Genomic DNA, 26,508 nt, shown 5'->3' on the forward strand with positions numbered 1-26,508 from the left:
CTTTACATGGTTTATCTCACCAAAACATTTACAGTTCAAAACACAGTGAATTTAACCAAACCATCAAATCTCTCCTACAGCAGCTGTCACAAAGGCAGTTAAATAATCAGTGGAAATCTTTCAGTTTGCTGGAGAATTTTACTTTTCATGTTAAGAAGCTACAATGCCACCAAGAGTTTTACAGAAAGGGAAAAGCAAGCAACTTTTTTGCTGTTCTGTGTTCAATTCCCATCCCTTTCCTAGATGTTTCCAGTTAAATCTGATTGGAAATGCATTGTGTCTCATATCATTACAATAAGCTATAATGTAAGACATAAATTTTGAGAAGATTGGTCCTTTATAAACTGGCTGTACCAGTCATGCAACCAGGCAGTAAAAGCTGGAGTGCTGGAGCTTAACACTCCTGTTTCATCTCAGCTACCAAAAAATTTAAGGAAACAAGAGCCCACACAAAAGCCAGAATGCAAAACAGTGGGAGGTGTAAAAGAGCTTAAGCATATAATGCTGTTTCCCTCTTCAGTTGCTGAAAAGTGAGTCCTATCTGGAATATCATGCTGGCATTGTGATTGATAATGCAAACAGCCAACCACACCCAAAAGACCTTACCCAGGTTCTGTCGAAATTCAGACTTCAAGCCAATTTGCAGCAACTGATTTTCAAATAAGACTCCATTATTTTTACACACAAACCTAGGGGAAGAGAAGGAAAACATGTTTTAAATTGAGCCACAATAAACAATATTTAGAACCACAAAATTCAGGGTTTACACAGAGGATGAAGATTGCGGTTAACCTAGAATGCATCAATCTGTGAGAGAGGCCTTTGCAGAAAACTGCAGAGTTAGAAAAGACAATTTTACAACCACCACTTGCAGGACACTAAAAGAACTGACATTTTTATTTCATAGGATGTCAGAGAAACTATGAAGGAAACCACAATATTGCTATACACACACACACTAATAAAGGACCAGGCAACAGATTAGGATTTTCCTTATTAGTCTTGAGAACTTCTGAAACTCATTAGGTTGATGCAGAATTGAAAAGTTTGAGCTTTGACTTTTTAAACCTGAAAGAAAAAACCCTCCGTGTTTTTTGATTTTGGTATCACCTAAGTCAACTGAGAGATGTACTTTTTCCATTTTGAAAGAGGAAGCCCATTCTCCAGTGATTTCAGTCCTATCACCCTTCTCTTAAAAGTAGAAGAGGTGGTCAGCAAACATCTGCCTTTTGCATACAAGGCACTTAGAATATACTCCCAAATATCAATACTTTTGACAAATACTCTGTTTTTCTTTATTTCCAAATAATGACAAAAAATATACAACTGGCTTTGCCTCATTTTAGAGCAGTGTGTGATAGCACTGACTTGTAAAGGCAACTCTAACTTGTGTACTCATGAGCCTGTCACAAAATCCACAGCATCCACAGAAGTGTTCTAGTCACAAGTCTGACAGTACATGTTTCTCTAAGTTTTGCTGGTATTAAGTTAATGAACAATATAGTTTTGCTTTATAACTATATTCTGGAAATTGCCCAGCCTTGCAAGGTTTTAGTATTGCTTACTTGTGAAAAAGCTCATCAGCATCATGCACAGTATCAGCTGGTTCCTCAGAAACTACCTCAGATGAAGCCAGGTCAGGGCTAGTTCAGGCAGCACAAAGGAAGAAAGGCAGTAGCGACAGAGACAGCAGGAGTTAGTAAAGACAGCTTAGAGCTTAGTTACTTCTTTTACCTCCTTCCTCAAAAAAGGCACTGCTGAGCTTAATGCATGAGAAATTGATTAGCTGCCCTAGCTCAGTACACCTAGAAAGGTTTTAGGCATTAGGCAATGTTCTCCCCCACTTCTCTCCCGCATCCCACCCCGACTGTTAGAAAACAGCTATCCTTCACGAAGACAGGAGACRGCAGAAGGTGTTCAGTAGCTTAAATGTAGACCTCTTACAGAACCAAGTCCTTTCAGGTGTTTAACTGTGACAGCAGAAATGTTAAGTTCAAAATCATAAATATAACTGCACATTAACTACTACAAAGGTGTGCTTAAAAGCAGAGGCCTCATCAACCTTAGGGACCCTTCTAATTGCACAATCATTTCCTAAAAACACACAAATATTAAGCATAGGAAAGAGTACACAAGGCACACAGAGAATGACTTACCAAGTAACAGATTAGAAACAAAAAAAAAGAAGACAACAGCACTAAAGAGAGGCAGAAAGCTAAAAATCAACTTCTCAGTATCATTAGAGAAGCATTTCATCATCTACAGACAGACCAAGGAGTCAGGCATTGCTATTCTTTCTTCTGCAGAAAGAGAAAACTCTTTTTAGGTAACATTTGCTTATGAAGCTACCAGTATTGGTTCCCTTTTTCTACTCTCTTACAAAAAAAAATGTCAACAAGCTTGTGTAGCTTCCTAAAGTCTTAGTTTTGTGTTATATAATCAAGTATCACTTCTCACCTTCCAAGAGAGGATCAAGTATTAACCACTGCAAACCTGCAACAATGCATTGCCTGGTATAAAATTCTGATGAAAGTGTCAGTGATCCAGGCAGATTGGTTTCCTTAATTATGTCTTTTATAATAAGATGCACTGCAAATTTGTTCATCCAAGATTTGGTCCTTGATAACAATAATACGTTCTTGCCCAGTAAGACAACTGATTTTAAAGACACTCTGTGATTTTGTATCATTTATTACCAAAATTTTAGCTAAATAACATTTGATAGTAGCCACAGTGGCTTTTCACACTAATGGGGTTACAAACACATTGTACCTACACTACACTTCCTAATGTAATTGTAGTATCAAATCCCCTTTAAAAAAAAGAAAACCACTTGTTCTTTATCTCTCTTTTTCCACCCTTTTGTCAGACAGCAGCAGAACAATTGAAGTGTATCTTTAAATTCTGGGAAGCAGTATCTTTGGATACAATCCATCTCACTGTTTCAGTATCAGCTTGCCGTAAGTAGAGAGACACAAGAATACTTAATGAAAATAAAACAAGAAAAATATATTCATATCAGGACAGATAACCCCCACTTCAAGATGTATGGAGATGCACAAAGCAACTTAATTTAACACAGCAAAACCAGCATGATAACCAGATACTACTGTGTGGCAAATATCCCCAGGTTGGTTACTAGAGACTCAGTTTTTCCATTAGAACAAGATATTCAATAACGACAGCACRTCCAGCAGAGCACCCAAGAACATTTCTCTTGCTGCACAACTAACACCCAGGAATGCACTCAATATGCTGGAACAAACCCAAAAGTTAAGTATGTTTTTCCTTCAATCCGATTTTAACAGACAAAGTCTCCTTCATATTCCTCTCAGAGTGACTTAATTACCTCGCAAAGTTGTCATCAGAACCAGGAGCAAGTGGTGCAACTGCAGAAGCTGAATCTGAAAACACATCCACGAGCAGGCTACCACTAGAGGAAGGTGGGGGAGCTGAATTGGTGACAGGGGCAGCACCCAGACCCAGCAGATCCGCCGATGGAGAAGGAGTAGACTAAGGAAGACAAGACACTTTGGTGTTACACTGCAACAAAACTACAACAAAGCTGTCTCGTTTGCATAGACAACTAGCTGTGGCATTGTGCCTCTCCCCACCCCAAATCAAGGTTTCAGTGGATGTAAAAGGGTTCACAAGTGCAGTTACCGCGCTGAATTTCAACTTATGGTCATTTACAGGTGTGGTTTTCTTTTTTCCTTAGAAGAGAGTCATGTCCATCTAATCATTAAATAAAAACAAAACTGAAATTCACCTGTCTAGGATCTGATTCTGCAGAAGAAACATGACAAAAAAGACAGTTTTTCTCCCCTCTCTTTTCCCCTCAGTTTAAAAAGCAATTAAGTACTGTAGGGAATAAAATTAAAAYGTGTTGCTTTTCTTTCATGAAGAATCAATCAAGAAAAGAAGTGGGCTTTTACACAAACCTAAATCAAAAGTCATYGCAGCATCTTTAAAATTGACTATCAGTTTAATTCTGGATTTCTGAAGCTTGGCAAACCTTAGAAAGAATGTAAACCAAACCAGCAAAAAAARCAGAGCCTGTAGCCAGTTCAAGCTGCAAACACTAGAGGAAGAGGCAAGATATTTTTTTTTCCTCAAATACAGCAAATCAAGCAGCCAGAAGACAGAATCATGCAACAGAGGCTGCATCTATGTGCCCAAGTCACATGCAAGAACAGAGCATAGGCTGTTAATCAAAATGGTCATGTATTAGACATTAGCAGCTCACTATATGCCAGATAATCTGAGCATGAGTCATGAGATGCATCTGGATGAATCTGAAATCTYGTTTTTGTAAGCCAGCTTAAAGTTATCATATACCCCATACCGTATAATGAAAAATTCCCTGGCAAAAGACTTTCAGAAGCCAATCATTAGGAACTACTAAAAACAAACAAAAGTTGCACCTCAAATTTCTAACATTTTTRGTATTTAAACCAGAGTTACACTAAAGCCACACATGAAGGTAACACTGTGCAGTCTGCTATACAGTTGCAACCCATAAAGTGAAGCTCCTAAAGCATATTGCAATATTAATTGCCAGTCACCTCAATTTTGCATTTGAAGAAAATCTGGCAACTTTTCTGCTGGAAAGAGATTTGTGTCCAGTCAAAACTGTTTCACTTGGAGTATCTACTCTTACATACTACAGTGACTAAGTAGTAAAGTACTATGCTTTAACAAACTGGGAGGGAGTGTGCTACACTATTTCCTTCTCTAGGTAATCTTCTAATATACCTTTAATGTAATTGCAAGTTATTCTAGGCATTAAACCAGAAAGAAGAATTACATTATAGGAAAAATTGATCCTACCAGCTTTAACTGACAATAAAATGAGATGTTTCAGCTCAGAAGAAAAAAAACCAAACCTATGGCCTTGTCTAGCATTACTGAACTCAAATACTGTCCAAAAAAAGTAACAATTTATATTGATTTAAGACATCCCTGTGAAGTCAAAAGTTGTCCCCTTCTATTAAAAACAGTAAAAACCTAAATCAAGATGCAAAACGTTAGACAAAGCAGAAATACAGCTGATACTTTGAAACTCAATCAACTCCTTTTATATAAGCTAACTTGATAATCTCACCTTCAGTGCAATCATCAACAAATTCACAGCAATARTTTTCAAATAACAATGTAAAAGGGATTCTTTTAGGTTGCAGATAGTTTGTCTCCATTTACATAGGATTTCCGAAAGGAAATTGTATCCAGGMATGCAATGAGGGAAAAGCAGCTATACATTCCATAGCTTTATAGCAAACACACATAGCCATAGCCTTAAGTATCAGATGGGAGGTTTTAAAACCCCAAAGAGCTACTTTTAGGAAACCATTCTTTCCTCACTTGCACACCATCTAAATTAGTGAAATAACAGCTTTTAAACTCACAACAACACTGGCATTGACAGAGGCAGGTTCAGCACTTCCATTCATATCAGAGCTCCTCTCCTTTTTGATTTCTTCCAAGTCAGTAACTGTGCCTGGGCCTTTCTTCTTCTTCAGTTTAGCCAAAATAGAAGACTCCCTCTCTGGAAAGGGAGGCATTTCTTCCAACACTGTAGCCTTACCATAAGTAAAAAACAGTATTAGTTAAACTTAGAGAAAATGCCAAACCAGCTTCTGAGTCTTTAAAGTGACACGCCCCTATAGACTGCATAAAGAAAAGCAGAAGTTACCCACACAGAAAATTACTATGCAGTTTATTGTAGTGAGGAATTGCTCGCTTTTTTGAAAGAAAAAATTCTTTAAAACTTTCTGGAGTCCTTCCAAAGCTCTTGGTTAAGAAAAAGGAGCATATCACATCTCTGAAACAGTGATATTAAATAAAAAAAAGAAAATTTAAATAATTAGATGATAGCAGACATAAGGGTCATTAAGACAGGCAGACCTAGACTTAAACCACAGAGAATACTGAAGCTTCTACTCAAACCTAAGCATTMATTAGATATCAAAACTAAATGTGCCATGCTCTTTCCAGACCTGAGAGTACCAGGTTAAATCACTGAACTTTAGGAGACAAAAAATAACACTTTTCCTGCCCAACATCAATCAAGTCCTTAAAGAAAGCCCCAGCCTTTTGATATCTAAATTCTCTAGGACCCTGTATTATGTCAGTCTTCCCTGGCTTCTCAGCTCCAGATTAACATGCTTTAATGGTCACTTGTCCCACTACAACAATAACAACTTGGAATTTAGCTCTAAATTCAAGATGACTACAGCAGATTTAGGGAGACTAAAAGAACCAGCGCCCACATTGCAATCCTTAAACCTGCACTGAGATTTCTGAACAATCAGGTAAGGTTTAGTGGAGTTAACTTGCTGGCAGAAGAGTACTGCATAATAAAGAAAATAATCTTTATACCTACCAATATATCAGTACTAGCAATAGTACTGAGCCTCAAATACTCAACAGCTCTCTGCTGCAGCTCAACATCAGCATTYTTTAGCTGACTGTCGCTGCGCAGCACATCTTGAATTGTTGTTTTGATTTCTGGAAACAGGTTCACAAACTTGATGTAGGTAGACAGAAGCAGAGCTCGGGTAGGAACACTACACAGATGAAACTTGGAATGTAGCAAGTTGAACTGGATGAGGGGACTTAAAAGATGAAAGAAAAATAATTTGTTTAGTTTTTGTAGAYATGATAATCCTTATTAATACATTATTAGCAAGAGCTGAATCATTTGCTAACTAGGCTTTAGGAACATCAGACATTAAATTCTTTACAGAAAGCATTACTACTCCAATTCAGTATTTCAGAAGGTGTTTTACCTTGATCTTGGATCACCTGCTATCAGATTTCCAAATTCTCCCAATATGTAGCCACCTACTTTTACAAGATTCTCGTGGCATGCTGGAGCTTGAAGGGCCTRTAAGAACATATTAATAATCATTGATATGGAATATATGAAAAAAAGATCTTTTATGTTACTTCTATTCCCAGTTTTCTCATCTACTTTCCTGCAGGAGCAGACCAAGGGTCTAGGCACTACAGAGCACTTATGAGAAAAACATGATAGTTGGTATGACTTTGACTGTAGTGGGAGTATTACTTGCCTAAGAGCCCTCTTAGGCCCCTCTAGCAGCACTGTGGACTTCTGAGGACAGACAGAGCTCCTCAAGTTTCCCCTGTTACATAATGTAGTGTTTATTTAATTCTTAGCTCATTTTGAAARTGAATTGATAATAGTTATTCTCACCTCAAAAACAGTCTTTGCTGCATATCCTTGCACATCATCCCTGTTGATGACAATCTGAATAACTCGATACCACACTTCTTCACTGACATAGTCACCAGCAATGCGAATCAGATTCAGGATTGTATCCACATACCAGGTGTAATCCACTGCATACTTCTCAGCTAGAATTGCAACTTTCAGAACCTGAGCACACAAAAGAGAACACAGAAGGTTGGCYAGCTCTGACTATGGGCTGTATACACCTAGTGATACCCACATTGGCCCAGAAGCCTCAGTTTCAGATGCATGAGCTTGTTCACTTGTTCCCACAGCAAAGTTTAAAGGTGAACTTTGAAACACTGTGCCAGAATACAACAGTTCCAGGCACATACTGCTTTCCCCATAATGCATTCAAATATGTTGTATCTTTGTAGCTTTTCAACTGTGTACCTAAGTGATCAAGAGCAATTAATAGAACATTTTTTGTTGGCTATAAAAACATCATCTAAACCACCAGTAAGATAGGATCAAATCRGAAATTGTAAACCTCTCAGAAAAAGGTAAGAGGTGGCAACTCAAGATAGCAGAGGCAAACAAGGTCACCAAAGCATAGCTGCCTTTTTCAGGTCATACTCAGATTCTTGCATCTTAAAGCAAACAATCAGCTTTAGGGAAGATCCCCCATAATTTATTATCAGTTGCATTTACTACTCTTAAAAGAACAGGGAATATAAGGGAACAGAATGAAGKTCACATTATCTGCAAAGCCAGGGGACATTGTCAGCTGCAACCAGAAGTACAAGAGGTAAATCAACTAGCACTGCATTCCACATTCACTTCTCCAACCAAAAAACTTCAGCACCTAACCAAGCTAAGTAACTACTGCAAGTACACGTTTTGTCTACCATCCTAAAAAGGTCTAAGTTGAGTATTTCAACTTTTGCATTTTTATCCTGCTGGTAGGAAGCAGACAGATATCAGGCCTCTTAGGTGATTACAAGGTATTGTTTTGGGGAACCCTTAGACTGAACATTCTCAGAGTATATACAGTATGAAGTTCTACCTACAAATAAGCATTTACCACACTAGTTTYTGAAGCTATTGGACAATTCACTAGAATAGGACCTAGCCCTCAGATCTGGAGAATGTGTTTGCTCAAGCACTGATAAAACTCACTTTGCTTTCAGTATGCACTGTCCCAAGACCAAGGACAGTTTTTAAAATTCGTAAATTTCGAAGCTCCCCCCKGCCCCCTAGATTAGTTTAACCTAAATTCTTTGCTATTAGACTACAATCTTAGGGATTTTTTGTTGTTTCATTAGTTTTCTCCTGTATTATTTTTAAACTACAATGAAAAGCAATCTCTATCACAGACTATGCAGCATCCCAATCAATAACATGACGCTCATGGTACCAAAACCAGCTACKAAACAAATAAGAAAAACACCAATAGCTTACAATTTCTTCTCTAATGGAATAATCAGCAGTCTCCAGGTAATTGAGCATTTCAGCCACAATCTGCTGGGCATTGCTTCGGTCACACATTGCATACAGGAGATCTACAGCTCTTTGTCGTACACTTACATCTCTTTCAGTCTGCAAAAAGACACACAGTCATAGGTCAAGATGATTTCATTTTAGTTTAGAAAGTACATGCAATTTAAGAGATGAAACTTACTACAATACACARTCAAATTTAAAGCAAATGCATTTGCATAATATTTCAGACACAGAATGAACTCAGATATTCCCTTTATATAAGCTATGAGTTTCRTAGGCTATTGCTCACTTTCAGTCACCTAGGAAGAGGTCAGTGGACACTCAGCTTCCTGCTTTTAAATATCACAAAAATTCAAATCATCAGGATTTGTTTCTGTAGCATACTTATTCAAATATGTGCAGGTGCTGAAAGGACGGAGGAGTTTGTACAGAACACTTCAGCATAACACAAAGTAGGGTGATCGAATTTGTGGGCCACTGTGCACTGAAGTAACTGGTACCAGAGGCCATAAATACACCAAAAACTGGCTCAACCAGTTAAGCTGTTACCAYGACAATGAGAATTTAGCTACCTGCAGGTTTCGTGTTGGGCATGCCCTGTAACAACTGAAGTCCAACTAGAACCGATATATACTTTGAACTTAGACAAATGTATAAATATGCTACAGCACGAGCTTGGAGGAAAACAATAATTAAACATCCAAGTGTGCATGCAAATCAGTCTTACTCTTCTGACTTATGCTTCATCACATAAATACGGCCTGGGAACATGCATTTCTGGTTTCTGGCCTTTATAATTCTGCAGTGGAAGCTGATCTGCTCTACCACTCCCCATCAGCTACTAGAGTAAAGGAACAGTGTCCAGTACCAGCAAGACGGTAATAAAACTGTCTTCCCAGTATGAATGAAATTCCACCTTTTTAAACAATTATTTATCTTCAGTCTGCACTCGAGCAGATACCAGTGCTACAGGGGACACAACTCCAAGTATCAGATTTACCAGCAAGGTGCAGAAATCAACAAAAGCTGACCTTTGTAACTGCCAGCACAGCAAGATTTTGCTATATTGAGGAAAAAAAATAAAGTAGACTTCAACTAATAATTCATTTGGTCTCTAACGATTATTAGCTTAATTGGGGCTGGGGAGCTGGGGGCAGTAGGGGAGAGGGCATTGAGGCAGGGTMGAAGACAACACTCAAACCAGACCACACACTTCAATATTTACCTTCAGTGCATTGATAACTGTTTCTATGTGTGTTTTCACAGCCTCATGTGAGAATTCAGAGCTGGCAAGCGTGCACATGCTTTCCAGTGCTAGGTAACGCAAATTAGTTTCTCGGTGCTGCAAGAACTGACCTAGCTGGTTACAGGCACGGACTAGTAGGTTTGGCTCACTGCACAGAACAGGAGAGAAAGTGAAAGGGTTAAAAGCAACAGGTTTGAGAACACTCAATACAGAATACTATTTCTGCAGTGGAAATTTCTTAAAATGCCTCAAAGTGTTCACTAGAATGCTTTGCTAGTGAAATGCAAATTCAGGTAACTGTGAGCAAATAACCTCTGTTGGATTAGAGCAGTGGGGTCAATACAAAACATCAAATAAAGAAGCAGCAACACACCAAAGCAACAGTTCATTAACACTGTTCAATTGCATTGCTGTGGTTGTGTTCCAATCTACCAAGCAACTTGATATTCTGTTCCTAACCACTCCCTCCCCCATTAAAATCTGACTGACTATTCAAGACTAAGCCCCAGCTTTTCATTTTAAAAACCCCTCTGATAACGGAAGTGTTGTCCCTGCTTACCTRTCATGATGTATTATTAAGCTTATTGCCTCAAACAGGACAGCATTCTTCGCATTTGAGTGTTGCACTTTCTTTGACTTTGGTGGCTCCTGTGCTTTGTTGAGGATTGTTTCCAGGCATTCTGTCAGACGGCCACGTACCGCAGGGTCTTCTGGAGAAGAACAAGCCGTTGGACAACTTCATTTTGCTCCAAACCCTAATCCCTACCTTAGGTTTTCCTCTGGCTAAATCTAAATGAACTGAACTACTCTGAGACATTAAAAACATTTACACTCTCCATCAGACACATGGGCAAAGAATTCCAAGCCACAGTTCTATCTGCATCAGAACAAAAGCCAAACAGAATCTGCACTACAATCTACTTCAGGGCTTTAATACAGTTGATAATATTAATGAATGTTTAAAATGGCAGCTGCCACTGATTTGTAAGATGCACACTGGTTAGACATTTCGTTAAAATTAAATACAACATAATTCAAAAGACCAAATAGCTTAGAGCTATCAGAAACACTCAAGAGTACAAACTCTGCCTTAAGACAACGTGCTTGCACTCCAAGCTATATATAACACTGYTTGTGCAGTAGCTCTCTGGAGCCAGCGCTGTGCATAAGAGAGATGATCAGTGCTATGATTTGTGCATTACCTGGAGGTGGATAACACTGTAATAGCCTCAGAAGCTTCACAGATAGCCAGGGAGCAGGAACAAAGTAATATGTGTAGTCCTGAAGGTCTGTTGATGCAGAAGTTACAATCTGTAAAACAGACAGCATGTCACCTACTGGAGTTAATTGATCTGCAATCATGAAAAGGACCTGAAGAACACTTGTAGGTCACCTCCGACAGAAGCTTAAAAAACTGTGTCACTAGCTATGTCTAGTTCAGTGGATTAATTAGGTGCAAGCTGCCATACTTTGAGCATAGCAGAGTAAATGCTAGTAAGAGAAATTCAGTTTTTCATATACAGTGGTCTAGCAAGTCTCTTGCTGAAAGCCTGCTTGCTTTTTAAAAGAATGAAGACAACCATTTTGTAACATCAAATATTTAACTAGAAGCTTGACTTCCTCTGTTCCAGCAATTCACAGATTCAGCCAACAGTGATTGCTGATAGGTGAGACTGGAATTCAAGTACAAGATGCTACAACAGACTGACCTAAAGCAGAAGGACCAACTACCACCTTCAGTAATATCCATACACCAAAGCAAAAAAGAGATCTCATTCACAGAAGAGGTTTATATGCATAACGAAATGTGATAAGGRTCACACTGGGTCACCCCTCTCCATAAATTTCTTCTTCCCCTTTATTCTAGGGTAACCATGAGTTTGGCACTGGCTTTGGTCAAAATAATTCTATCTAATTCTTGTTGCTCCATTACAAAACAGTCTTGTACTTCCATCGGCACTGCCTTACTTTTATGTTTTAGAAAATATCTTCGTATTTGAAAAGAAATTAAATTTCTGTGAAGTACAAGTAATTTGGGTATAAGACTGCATAAAACAGGGTCTAACATACTTTGWGAAGTAGCAGCCCCCCTTGTCTTACACACTTTCCAGAAGGAAAATGAAGAAAAGAGTAACATCAGTTTTCTGGCACAGAAATGTTAACTTAACAGACATGTCCCTCCATTTCTCCCTGCACTCTCAGCCCCTGCTTAACCCCCTACACCCATTTACAGAATATCAAATGCTTATGATTATTGACTTAGCAACAGCTCAAAGAATAGGAAGGCAATTCATCTTGTAAGAAGCTTAGGTAAAGTTAAAGCTACAGTTATTTTTTTGAGTTTTGTGCAGAAGTCCAGAGAACCAGTCCTTGATCCAAATATTCTTTGGCACTCTAGTAACAAAGTAAAGATTACTAGTTAGAGCATAGCAGGGATTAAACCAAGAAAGTTTGAGCAAGCCAATACAGCTTTTTATCCTGGTAAGCAGCGAGCATTAAAAGAGGTTACCTCAAACATCTACATGAAGTGACACTGAATCATCTTCACATTTAATGGTACAGTAAATTAATCTGACCCTAGAAAGCTGAACAGGAAGCTAACGTGATCCTGAAAGCTGAGTAAATTAATCAAGAGTGAAGTATGATCAGGGTCATCATTGGACTCACTCTGCTTAATCTAGACACTGCCAAGGAGACCGAAGTCTTAAACTCTTCTGGGTTCTTCTGTGCCAAAGTGGTGATCAGACTTGTAGCGGCAGTAACCACACCCTAAAAAAAAACAAAACAAATCAACATGTTCAATTTTTCATCAGAAAACAATACTGCCCATTAACARCTTTCAATTCAACTGGTTTTTAATATAAATAAAAACTATGTTTATTCCCATTACCAAGCCCTGCATTAAGAAAACTTTTATTTGTCTAGCAGCTAGACTAATTACACACCTGCAGAATCCAACAGAATTTTCAACAACATGATACTGCCATGCTTGCAGAGCATTTTATGCTATTTTTTGTATTAGCTTTGTCTCATGCTTGGATAGTACATCTAAAATAAGAGAGTTGTATTAAAATTAAGCCTGGACACAAACTGTCTTACTATACAAGAGAAGCATGAGAAGAAGAAATTCAATGCAGCAGATCATCCAGGAAAGAATTCTCACAATCCAGCATGAAGAGGGGACTTTGTATAACACAAGCATTGGATATTACTGCTGCAGACTAAAGGATTCTTATTACTGTTGAAGCACAGGTCTTAATAGCCTTATTTTCATAAAGTAACCAGACTGGAAAGGGTTTCTTTTCTAGAGCAATAGGGTTTCTTAACCATCAAAGTAAGAATTACATGGACTCCACAGGACAAGGAAGTCTAAGCAACGACACATCTAGTCTTGAATTGTCAGTGCAGATCTGATCTTAAAAGGCCTAGGAAAATTAGTACTACACCTATGACTTAGTGTGACAACAGGGCACAAGATTAATTTATTTACAGCCAGAGAAAAAGAAGAACTTGTACATATGAGTCTTCTATCTACAACCAAAAGGTAAACAAAGCTTTACTAAAAATGAACATATACAGGCAACTAAAAAAGGACAACGCCTTCAATTTTCTTCCCAAAGCCTGATGGAAACAGCAGCCCATTTGCTTGAAAGACTCAACAAGAAAGAAATTGTGTATTTAATAGCACAAGTGACATCATTCTCTATACACACTAGGCCCAAGAAGCACAATGAAACTGATTTACCAAGTGCTGATCATTGAGGAGATGCACCACTCTAGACGTCCAGTCTCCCATGGGAACAAGGTCAGGAGAAGTTCTGTATAAACGCAGCAAGCATAAAGCAGCACTTTGCTTCACACTGTCCATAGTGTCCCTGCAAGACACACATACAGATTTAAAATTAAGGCACAGCAATACCTGCAGGACAGCTTTATGCCAGATTTCACACTGACTCAGCATCCCTTGCCAGGTGAATCTGAAGTTCAGATGAAGTCCTAACTGAAGTTCACTGAAGTCCTCCAATGCTGAAATATTTGTTATTAATTTTCTCAGTAAGTTTAATTAGTTAAGTTTTCAACTATTATAGAAGCTACTAGACATATGTAATGATTCTTTATAACTTGGACTGCAAACAGTTGAGATACAGTATCTTATGAATGTGACCAAAGCTGGATCTCCTGATAGGTCCTGCATGTCAGACAAAAATAATGAACTACTCAACAGCTTCAGCACCTACAGCTGCCATGCAKGTTGGCTAAGTATAACCAAGCACACAACCCACAGATCTAACCACCTTGCCATCCCTGCTGCTGGCACAGAAATGGACTRCTTTAAGAGGAGCATGCAACTATTCCAGTTCAGTGAACTCCTTTTCACAAAGCGGTCAATCAAGCATTTTGTGTGATGCACAAACAGCTATAGACTGTACAGAGCACTACCACTAAAAATTTTAAGACACAGATCTYGGTTAAATGTTCAGAAACCTCTATATCGACACTAGAAATTCAGCCCATCTATTCTTCATTAATTTATCAGTTTTCCATGAGATCAAATTGTACCTCTGTTAAAAAACACAAAAACATGGTTAAAAATAAAACCATGAACTTATTCCTCCCCTGCCTCCAATTTATATTTAAACCAAGACAGCTAAACTGAAGTTATAAATGTAACTGAAAATGCTCCTTCTGCCCAGGTCACTTAGCTAGGACATGCACACAAACATATTTTATATATATAATCTTAGAAAATGAGAAGGAAAGAGACTCTGAAGACTGGTGTCAGAACATAAACATAGCTCAAAGATTAAACAAGTCTGAACTGAAGGTGCTGTACTYGGTTAGTGACCCCAAGTGAATTTTTTGGAACTTCTTAATCTTATCTTAATGACTCATCACTGCAGTGTTGTCTCCACTATGCTACATGAAGAACAGCATCTGGCAAGGGCAGTGGCTTGACACTGGAGTATTAATACAGGTCTTACACAACACGTCACTTTTTATATTAATGCAATACATGTTTGTTATAAAACAAGMTCCATGCATATTCTAAAACATTTCTTTTCCATAAGAGTCTAAACGCACTGTTTGTACTTGGACATTTTAAGTTTCAAAATAAATTAGCCCTACAATCACAAATCTAACTTTACATTTACTTAACCACACTTTTAGGCTTTTGTCAGGTCTGTTTAGAAACTTTCAGCTGTACGAAAGTTATAAAGTTGGTGGTGATTATTTGCCACTTACATGAACAGCTGTTTATATGGCTAAGAGAGGAAGCAAGAAAGCTCACAAAGCAGTAGTATTATCATGTTCCTTATGAATCAGCACATTTATGTAAGAAATTCAATTTATAACAAAATATAAACAGATGTAGTATAAACATCTATTTAGATTAATTTATTTCTTTTTTTCATCAGGAGAAGAAAGGAGAGTAAAACATATCCATTTCAGGGATGTTCACCACCACACATTTATCCAGAGCAAAAATCAGATCACAAGGCTGTAAAAGCCTATTCATTAATYTCCATGTATTTTTACACTTCTACAAGCAACTCCACACTCATGCAAGTCAAAGCACCTGCAGCTACTGGAACTGTCAGTATTTATTCTGTAAACCCAAGGCTGTATAGCYCTAAGCATGGAATAATCTGCTGCAATAGAACCAAGTTGATGAAAAGTTTATTGGTGTTGTATTTGAAAGGGGCATGTCATACTTACCCAGCCACAAGTATTTTGGGAATTTCTCCAGCAAATGCTTCCGCCATCTCCCGGCTGCCCACATTGGCAATGCAATGCAGAGCAAGGCCCATGAAGGTGGGGTTCCGGCTGGCCAGGTCGTTCTTGATGGCATTGTTTATCAGACGAATGAGCTCGCTGTTAGAGTTCACCAGCACGGAGATAAAGAGATAGCCCTGGGAGTCACAAAACAGAAAATTTATTTTAGCTGACTTAWTTTATTGTAGCATTAACAAAAAACGTCATTTCTTTGACACATACAGTTCTCTCCAACACTATATGGGCAGAAATAGCTTTTTATACAGTACAAGAGCTAGAAAGATTAACTGAATCAAACAAAAATTAGCAAGTTCACCGATACCCTAATTATCTAGTTTTAAGCGTTTTATCGGTCCATTTTGGCACATACTCAAAAGATCATTTTTAGATGAATGGAGGCAAATCAAAATTTTGGTTTATTACTCAAATACTAAGACGTTACATGCACCTGATAAACACAACCTTACCGGGGAAGATGGAAAGAGATATTCCAAAAATTAAAAGGTTACTCATCTTATAAAGTAAGACTCAAGGCTGTTTTTTTAACAAGACCAATAATTTTATGCAGAGTGCACATTTCAGTGTTTGCAATTAGTTCAAGACTCTGTGCACAAAGGTGTTTAGATTTCAGATTCACTGCTACAGTCAAAATAAGGCTTTAAGCCAGGGCAAGGGGCCTTTACAGACCCCACAGCTGACGGAGGATATTAGACAGACAAGCTTATCTTCTATAGATCCCAAGTTACTCACAATTTGTTTCTCTGTATATCTATTGGAACTGAGCAGGTTTACAGCCTCCATGTGACCAAAGTCAATGTCATGTCCCAGGAGAAAGATGAAGAGAAGTTTGCAGACATATTTTTTCTTACTGTAACCATCCAGAGCCTTGTCACCTGAAAAGCAATGAAAAAACAATTAAGCTTATGTTGAACCTATACCTTGTTATCTAGTATTTATTCTACCTACCATTATCAATAACCTAAAGGATGGCCATGAAAGGATGGGTATGATATAAGGCTATTATCTAGCTCTTGAAGTATCCTGCAGTGTCCTTTAAGTTATGTTCTTACTAAGAGGCAGTGCATGTGTTTGCTCCATTTTGATTTTCCTGCTTCTGTTAGGTGCATTTGTCTTCCTCTTAAACCAATTATCAAACCTTTATCCCAGTAAAAGTGTTAAAACACTTTTCCAAGTGCACCACTGTAGAGAACTCAGTAGCAATAGAAACACCCCAGCAAATTATTTTAGAAAGATCAGGTAACAATGATACATCCCAAAGACTCAAAGTAACACATGAAATGAGATTACCATCAGAACTTTGAAGTCTTTGTGAAATGAAAGTATTCACAAGTGTTCCAATTTTAGAAGAAAAAATACACCTTAAATAGGTCTGGCCATATGTTGCAGCATTACTGATTTTAGAAGCTTGCAATARTGACATGGAGCAGGGTAGCTTCCAGTTCATTGGGAGACTACTGCTTTTCCTGAAGAGAAGAGCTACATACGAACATAACACTTTCTGTGTTACATTCTTTCCCTAGCTCAAATCAAGAAATAAAGGAGTATCCAGTAAACCAGGCAAGACTGAATGCTAGATAATTCAGTTGCAGTAGCAAAATTTTGATAGATACTGCTGCGTAAAAGGCTATGTAAGATCCTTTGCCTCAGCACTCTGGGCCCAGAATAACTAATCTGTCACATCAAGTGTAYATTCCTCAGTGATGGACAAGTTCAGCCAGAACAGCACTGCATACACTAAAGCTTCAATAGGATATCCCTTACTYACTGCCCTTGCCAATAAAAGCTCTAAGCTGCCTTTTCTTTTTAAAGATATTCATATTTCTGTAATAGGCGGCTAAATATAAAATAGTCTTAATAGTACAGAAGTTGCTCCTTCTTCTCATGAACTGATACAGAGGCATGTCAAATTTCCCACACCACATGAATCCACAGCTCCCCTGGATGTCACACTACATTCACAGACTGGATAAAAAACAAGGAAATTTTACCACTAGTACAATACAGTTAGACGGTCTTCATGCCTTCACATGTGTAAAGATATGTAACARCAGTGAACCAGCAGAAAGCATGTGGTCCACTGAAGTACACAATATTAAGAGGTTCTGTCCACAGGCTGCGACTATGCAYTTTGGAGGTTGCTTTCTATTTCGACCCTAAAAACCTCTTTTATTTAGTCTTATTTAACTGAGATAAGTTAAAGTAAATCATTGCTATTTCAATGCAGACAATGATACCTTCTAATTTGGGTTTTTAAACATCRTTGATTTTTTTTTTAACTGGCACAGACAGTGCATCTACTGCCAACAAAAACATTCACCTTATATCATCGCTATTTTCATGTTGTGCTAAGACAAGTTGTCTTCAGATCCATAGTACAGAAGCCAGTACATGTCACATTTTATTTCAGTACAGGAAGCAGCACTACTGTAGATATCCATGACAGTGAAATCCTGCTATACTGGATCCTRTCAACATCCTCTGTCAATAGCCACCTCTGCAGAAAGCTGCCCATAACATGTTTTCTTCAAGCCACTTTTACAGTTTGCTGCCATAAGGCTCTTTTAGTACTGAGTGAGCAAATAAATGCAGGGAGTTTTGCTTTCCTAGACATTGGAATTACTGTTAGAAGAACCAGAGTGAAACATCCAGTGGGAAATATTTTTTCCCCTTCTTTGGAAGCAATACGCCCAGAGTCAACCATGTCTGCTCATCTACTGTGACCTTTAAACTATGGCTAAAGCAGCAACGGAGTGTCCTGCATAAATACTTCCTGTTACATTGTTTTCCCAATAAAATGGAACTCGAGTAGAAGCTTCTTCCTATCCCACCATGGTGAAGGGATGCAGAACAAAGATACCTTTCTTCAGGAGAGGCAAGTGAAAAAACCCAAAATCAAAACACAGGAAAAGGCAGAGGGACAGCTTCAGTTTCCTAATATTTTTTTTCAGCTGCTTAGGAAGAGTTTCTATAAACTCTTAAGATTTCATTTTAATTGGTCACCTACATGAGATCCAGAGGGAAAAGAAATAATCAGTGAATGAACCAGTGGGGCTTTACATTACCTAAAAACCATTCCAACTCCTGACAAGCCAGCTATTCCTAGGTGACCAATAAAAGGAACAGGTGATGCTCAATACCATTAACAGATACTATTAAAACTCACAGAAGGGGGGCACTACATAAACTGAATCCATTTTAGTCAGTCATACCCTAGTGGCCAAGCTCTACATAATTGAGGACCTACTATGGTGTTGGATGGCATTAATATCATTAGTTGCTTCTCTGAGATTCATATACACCAAAGGACATAAAAAAAGTAGCTTTCACATGAACTTTCCCAGAAGTGAAGACACCCCAACCAGTTTTCAAGACTGAAATCACAGCAGGCCAAGAGGCTGAACTGCAGCTGTGTGTTAGTATACAATCCATCAGCAATATRCAAGAGCTAGAAGTATTAAATATAATATCCTACATTTTCAAATGACTCTGGCGTTGACTTTGTGATACCAGAAGGGAAGAGGRAGAACAGAACACTGCAACCCAATGGCTTAACAAAAAACCACCACACACAGGAAGATGAAAATATGCATATTCTAAAACACATCAAGTTTCACAACAAATTATTTGTCATGGTTTAGCAATTCCTTTTTTAGGTTTAGGACCCAGCTATTACAACATTATATCCTTTTAAGATCCCAGTATTTTAAGAGCTCAGATTAGCAAGGTATTTGTATCTCAGAGCATTTAAAGAATTTTTGATAGAAGCTATGCCATGCTATCAAGCACAAAGCATATCACCATCCTACTGACAAGCAGCCTCCTTCTTGTGGTATCAAAGAAAAATATTGTAAAATCAAAACCTGAAACATCTTTTCTGAAACAGAAAAAATGCTACACTGACTGTTTTCAAAACCTCCTGTTCCTCATATACAGAACTGAAGGAAGTGTGACAGTTCTCAGGCAAGCTTATAAACTAGGCCAAGTAACAGTTACTAAAGCTCTTCAAAATCTTATCAGCTCCCAGCAATAACAGAATATTGGGTTTAAAAAATATTATTTAATTATCTGAGAAATTTGAAAAAAGAGCACTTCAGTTGAAGGTCTCACAGTAGTTGTCTAACTCCAACTGTGTTTTGAAGAAGTCTGTGACTCKGATTCTTACCGAAATTTTAACCATTCCTCTCCCTTCCAAAGAGTTATTGACGAAGAGTTATGAAGGTTCTATTTTAAACATTAACAAGTCTCATTGCTTAAGTATGTGCTAAAATAGTACAGCTTCCCCAGTCCCAAGCAAACATCCGAACAAGAGCAGAAGGAAATGTCACATGTTCTGTTATCTTTATTGCAATACACAATCATTTCTTTTAACTCAGCTCATTTTCAAATGCTTTTGGGAACATTTGCAAATGCTGCAAATCAAGTCAGCAGAAACAGGAAGGATTCACAATACATGTCAGCAGGTTTTGAGCACAGTGAGCATTTCAAAGGCTACTTGTTTTCCCTGAAAAATTTATTAGTTATTTTGCTAAGAGAGAAATTATTAACAGCTGATCAATAATGAGTATTACTAAGAAATAATTAATACTTCTGCACTTCTGTGTATCACCTCCCTAGCATTTCAACAGAGCTTTAGTTTTCATTGTTCATACATATCTTTCACACAGATGTCTGAAAAGGAAGAAATAAAGCAAGAAAGTATTCTAAGAAGACCCTTTGGTTCCCAGGCAGCACCTTCCAGCTCTAGTTTGGAATGTTAGTTAAAAAACAGCACCCGCTTTTGCATCTAATTTATTGTACTTAAAAGCCAGTGTGCTACACTGCTACTGAGCCTGCTACCAGCCAGAGCGGTCAAGAAAGCAGTTTAGTTCTTGGGATGTTCACTGGGGGGTAGATAAGGAAGCCTGACAAGTCTAATCTCRCTAGCTTTCACATGGCTGATTGTTACCTTAAAATCTTAGCTTTTAAAACAACAGTAATGGCTTGTGCAAAACAGAATGGACAACACTGTTTCTTTGCTTCCTTCCTAGCTGACACTGACCTCTGCTCACGCAGTTGGCAGCAATCCAGGAATATACTGTATCAGAAGGCCACTACTAGCTTAGAGGCTAAGAAAAGTGAATTTGATTTTTATGAAAGTAGCTACACTTAGACACAAGATCTGTATTTCCATAGGAGTGACAGTCCAAGCCCTCTACATCAAACACTGAATATATATAGAAATACATAAACTAGTATTTAGTTACCATACTACTAGCATCAGAACACAGTATTATTAAATCAACACTATAACTCAGACCATATTTGAAGCCTGATTTTACTTGCAACAATACAGTTTATCAGTGAAGACACTTCACAATTTTACTGTGTGATTGCCTTCACGCTTGATCAGAAGACAGTGTGACTAAGCAGGCCCATCTTAAATATAAAGCCTATGCTTTCATAGCCTGCCAGAAAAGCAATTTGATGAATTTACTGTTACACACTTCCAGTTTAAAACTGAAAGACATTTAGAGCCTTATCTTCATTTCCTCCAAAGGGTTACCATATATTTTAGGACAATAGAGAAGATTTGCTTGAATATGGAAAAACAAGTCATCTGACAAAGAAAAGGCCAAAAAAGAGCATCAATTAACAACAGACATTGCTGGCACTTCTGCACAAGCCAAAAGGAAGGTACACAAACATGTCTGAAATCTAGCAGYCACTCTTGTAACACAAACCCTCCTAAGCAATCAGAACAAAACTAAATTCTAATACCAGAGCAGGAAAAAAAGAACAAGTCTGAACAAGCAGAGAACATAGTTCCTACAACCATTGAAACAGCTTATAGATTTGTGGACAGCTTCATTAATACATGAATTCTGGTCTGAGAGTTCAAAGTGATACAATGATTTAATAAACCAGGTATTTTTTCACTCTGAAAGCAGTTACTGCTCTGACAGTGAGAATTTCAGTTTAGCTCAAGCATGGGAGCAAAATCAGCTTACAGTCTGAAAACATAAAGCAAAAGGAATAGCATCTTTCCACACTTAACACCTACAACTTCTCCTTTATCACAGTGGTGTGGTTTCTCTCTACATTCTTATCTCAGTTAATGCAGAAGTKTTTAAAGCAACTGTCAAGGGCACAGTGACCTCAGCAGCTTCCTCATGGAGCTTCCTCATGCTTAGACAAGAGACACAGTCACCTTAAGTACAGAGATTCTAAATTCCTGCYGAGTTTGGTGCACAAAAGCTAGAACAGAACCCAAAGCCATTGCACAAGTTCCATCAGTTCAAGGAAAGTATTGYGTGTCCAGAGGTGTGAAACATTATCCCAGCCTGTTAAATATAAGGGCACTATTTCAAACAGCAGATAAACCAAACACAAGGCAAGTAAGAGGCTTTCCAGCCACTAGCATGATAGAACAGTAGAAATACTCAGGYTCTGTCTGTAACAGTGTAAAAAATACATCCTGCAAGCTACATGGGATGGGGTCCCAGATACTGCAGTGTGTACTATGCTTGAAGTGTGCACAGAGTGTGCTTGAAGCACACAAAGGCCYAGAGGTGTAGCAGACTCCTATGCTAGTGTCAAGCAACAACTTACTTCTTTGTTRAGAGGTCTCATTTCTTAGATCTTTTCCTGGTTACAGCCATGCAGCAGATACAAAAACTGTATCTTTGGCCAGGCAGGGCCAGTAACTCAGGGCACCAGTATTCACCACAGTTATTTAGAAAGGGACTCCATCTTAAGTTCACAATCACATTTGTCTTAATCCAAACTATTTAAAAACAGTTTAAAAGTCAGAGCTATGATAAAAATTGAGTTAAACTGAACATGCTCCACTTAAACCAAGAATAAAATGCATATGAAGTTCTCTTAATTTTATACAGTCCTTCTGCAAGGAAGAACCACGCAGTATGAAGTCCGTGTGGGACTTATGCAGCAGAAAGATAACACAGCTATCAGCTCCTCACACTCTCAAGGTCTCAAGCAGTTAYACAGCAAGCTGTCTAAACTCAGCTTTTTCCAAATTGTGACATTTATATTTTATGCCCAGGCTTCATCAATTAATTTTCTTCAGGTAATTAAAATCTGCCACCCAAAATCCATGCAGATTTAGTAATAAAGTAACCATAATGATGATCAACTACAAGAATGTTTAGTCATCTTTCACTCAAACTACTGAACGAGCATATATTGACCTTTATTAAAACTATAGTTTAAAGTATTTATTATATTAAATTAGTAATTAATAATAATTTTCATTATTAATTATTATATTAAAAAATAGTGCTTAAAGGATGCTACCCAAGGTATGCAGGTTAAAGTTATGACACTGCTGAAAGAACCTCTATTCTTTGATCATTGCTTGATTCATGGTTCTACACAGAAATTCCTATGCTAATTTCTCCCCTGCTTCACAAGTAAGCAGAGAAGAATTAACTGTTCATGTACTTTCATCTATTTTTCTAAGAGAAAAATGTAAACACAGAAGCAGGTGATGGCTCCTTCAAATGTAGCGACAGATCATACAAAGTTCAGGAAAGCTATTTGTTAATGTGCTGAGTATTCCAAACAGATATGCTAGTCTAAGCCAGGATAGTCAACTAAGGTAAATCAATTTGCTATAAATCCAACAGATTCTGAAGGTATATATACAACCTCCACACTGCAATGCCTTATCTAACTACCCACACAGCCCCATAACTCTTTATACAGAACTTGTCACATCCACCAGTGCCATAACTCCCGTTTAAAAACATCCCAACTAMCCCTCAGAACCTTTAAAATTCAAAACCATACACACCTTCAACACACCTAACAGCATAAGTTTTACCCTGTGTTGTTTAAAAGTGAATTGCTGTCTCTTGGAATTAGTTACTTCATAACCACCCCTTGTTTCATTTGAATTTGTACTGCTGTTACTTGTGGTTATGATGTATAGCTTCATCAACTATTTGAATCTTATTTCTGCTAGAAGACAGCCTAACCCATTACTTCCATAAATGGCTCAGGGCTGAAGAGGGTGGAAGGAAGAAAAGTTTAAACAGATTCTGTTTAAACAATCACGTCCACCCATGTTCCTTCAAACTATTCACAGCCTCACAGCCTTCTGGAAGCAAACAGGCTAAGCAGTCACATGGTTAGGAAGCAAAGTATTAGAAACAGTTTGTGACCAGTAGCCCAGTTCTTTGGTAGAGGAGGGAGTTTGCTTCTGCTATGGCCACGAATCACAGGATTGTCAGAAAGTTCTGTAGTTAAAAGAATGTTTTCAACAGTTATTCTAAGAGACTGCTCCAGAATTTTGCTTGAGTCAACAGTTGACAAAAAAAAAAGTCCAAACCTGGAAAAACAAAACTCCATAAAAGAATGTCCTATGGAAATATATAYGGTTTAGTATGTTCAAGTCACTTACCCTTAAATTTTGACCGAATGTTCGCTAGTTCTTTATTTATCCTCTTTATCTCYGCTTCTTTACTTTTGCCTGAAATGAAAAGAACACGTATCAGGACACAGTGCTTTGGACATCCCTCTGCCACCCTAAGCAGCTTTTCATCCAACTAGACACATACAGTTTTGAACATACAATCAGGAGAAGTTATTAGTCTCTTTCCAGCACCAGAACTAAAGGCAAACAGAGATAACTTAAGCATCACTTCATAGGGGAATCTGAGAAGCTCTAAGGACTGCCCTGTTTCAAAATGCTTTGCAGACTTTAGACAGTGTCACTTGCACATAACCTGAGATGCCACTGYTACTGATTTTCACAAACACCTGTTTTTCTCTTCCTGAAGCTGCCCAGAGAAGACTGAATTTTATTTGCTGTGTGATTATGAAGTTGACATAGCACTGAARGACTAAGCACAATCCGATCTAAAGAAGCAGCTCATGTTATTCCTCACCTTAAGGACAAGCCAATCTATTGTTTCTCTATGGAATGGTCATGCAGTTCAACAGCTATAGAAACATTCTTCATAGACTGAAGAGGAAATGCAGTAAACTCTCAAGGAGTCCAAAAGACCTCACACAGTTAGTATACAAGTTCAGACTTTCAGTGTACCTCATGAAAGTCATTTGAAAACCAGAAAKATTTAAAATTCACATTTTCTTAGAGGACTTTGCAACCTTACACTTCTCAGTACTGTCAGTATTCCATATCAACTTCTGATTCCTGTAACAGATATTGGGTTTCTAGCACCAATTCAAGTTACAAAGTCAGAGAAATAGCTGCAGTTCAAATCTGATAATGCAAACTTATTCAAGAAGTATCTACATGGTGCAAACCAAAGCACGTTATTACTCTTTTATGTTTCAGTTATTGGTGACTGAGATCCTACAGAGGTCTGGGTCCATTGTGTCCCACATGAACAGGAGCATGGATGGGTAAAACAGCAAACTCAGGCATTTGTGATTGGTTGCTTGTCATTTGAGGGAAGCAAGTGAAGGTACTTCAATGAAGAACTAGCCATTTAGTTCTGTTGTTAATTCAGTCCCGCACCTACTCAAACTTCCAAGAAGTCTAAAACTTTTGCCCATTTTCCAAAAGTTTCAAGCAGTTTCAAGAGTTCCAAAACATCAACTAGCAGCAGAAAAGGAGCTCTTCCTTCCCTCGTCATCACACATATTTGGCTACAAGTTTATGAGTAAAAGTCTCCTAGCCCTTCTTCAAAATGGTCCAATCTTATGAGCAGTAGGGTCACATGCCCTGCATTCACACTGGGCTTTTTCCCACACCACTGGGACCACAACCACAGCCATGATTGTCCAAGCAGAGGATGTGACAAGGCTTGAAGAGCAGATCATGACCAGCATTCCAAAGTACCTCCAATCTCACCCGATTTTTCAATAGAAACATCTCACAGCATTTAAATATCCCACTGTATTTGCATGTCCAAATGCCTGTGTCCCCCTATGACTGTTAATCCTCCCTTTACAATTCCAAAGGTGATCTTAGAATAGGTCTCATGAAAGGTGATGAAGCAACTCAAGGAAACAAGTGCCTTAGGATAAGCTGAGAGCAAAGTATTTCAAGTGTAAGGGAATCCCCTGCCAAGTACAAACGAATCCGGATTTTGTAATTTCTTGATTCAGATTCAAAAAAAATAAACTGAAGTTASGCACTTCTGAAACCAATTCTTGCATAAGATGCAGAGAACTGGTTTGTATTAATCTGCTCTAACAATGACCACAAGAGAACAGACATGGAGCAGCCACAGCACACTGTACAAACAGAAATGTTAGGCCCAAAATAGGTGTAACTACTTCAATTTGCCTTGCCATTTTAACAAAATACCTACAGACCCCATGTATTTGCTTAAAATGGAATTCTTCCATTCTACAACAGTGTTTTGTAAGAGGCACTGCTCAAAAAACTGAAGTGCAGGGTGCCTTGGCAGATACACCACAGGGCAAAAAAACCATCCACAACTTCAGAGCTCAATAATTTACAACACCTGTTCTGAAACAGGAATTGTGGTTGCTATCTGTATGCACCTTGATTTCCAGACAAAGCAGAAGATAATGTGCACAGGTTTAATTTGACCTAGAAATTCCAACTGAATTCCAGAATGGCAAGGCTAGAGAACACAGTATACTTCCCTCTGTTTATAAAGATACATCTGTTGGGATCACAAAGTTAACCAGCTTTCACTAATATATCACTAATAATGCAACACATGAGTTTTGCTCTAATTTAACCCATCAACCCAAAGAAAGCTGATTTTAAAGCAGTAACACTATTTATTGTGTAAATGAGCAGCAAGCTGTACAATCTAAGACCTGAAAC

The 26,508-nt window shown here is 38.1% G+C and overlaps 1 protein-coding gene across 1 annotated transcript in view; it reads right to left on the minus strand.

The window, feature by feature from the left end:
• The window catches only part of AP2A2 (adaptor related protein complex 2 subunit alpha 2), a 31,268-nt gene extending 6,192 nt beyond the window's left edge, over positions 1-25,076 (minus strand). Inside the window, exons 1-16 of the mRNA XM_057371511.1 lie at positions 25,061-25,076; positions 24,139-24,207; positions 16,467-16,609; positions 15,660-15,853; positions 13,687-13,816; positions 12,609-12,710; positions 11,144-11,252; positions 10,501-10,651; positions 9,921-10,089; positions 8,654-8,791; positions 7,217-7,399; positions 6,789-6,886; positions 6,383-6,614; positions 5,406-5,579; positions 3,350-3,513; positions 607-689 (exon numbers count right to left, since the gene is read on the minus strand). Of these exons, the coding sequence (XP_057227494.1) occupies positions 607-689; positions 3,350-3,513; positions 5,406-5,579; positions 6,383-6,614; positions 6,789-6,886; positions 7,217-7,399; positions 8,654-8,791; positions 9,921-10,089; positions 10,501-10,651; positions 11,144-11,252; positions 12,609-12,710; positions 13,687-13,816; positions 15,660-15,853; positions 16,467-16,609; positions 24,139-24,207; positions 25,061-25,076 (2,155 nt within the window). The remainder of the gene's footprint in view (positions 1-606; positions 690-3,349; positions 3,514-5,405; positions 5,580-6,382; positions 6,615-6,788; positions 6,887-7,216; positions 7,400-8,653; positions 8,792-9,920; positions 10,090-10,500; positions 10,652-11,143; positions 11,253-12,608; positions 12,711-13,686; positions 13,817-15,659; positions 15,854-16,466; positions 16,610-24,138; positions 24,208-25,060) is intronic.
• Between the last annotated feature and the right edge of the window lie 1,432 nt (positions 25,077-26,508).

This window comes from Malurus melanocephalus, unplaced genomic scaffold (genome assembly GCF_030028575.1).
Source record: "Malurus melanocephalus ecotype Western Australia unplaced genomic scaffold, MMel_1.1 scaffold_147, whole genome shotgun sequence".
NCBI lineage: Eukaryota > Metazoa > Chordata > Aves > Passeriformes > Maluridae > Malurus > Malurus melanocephalus.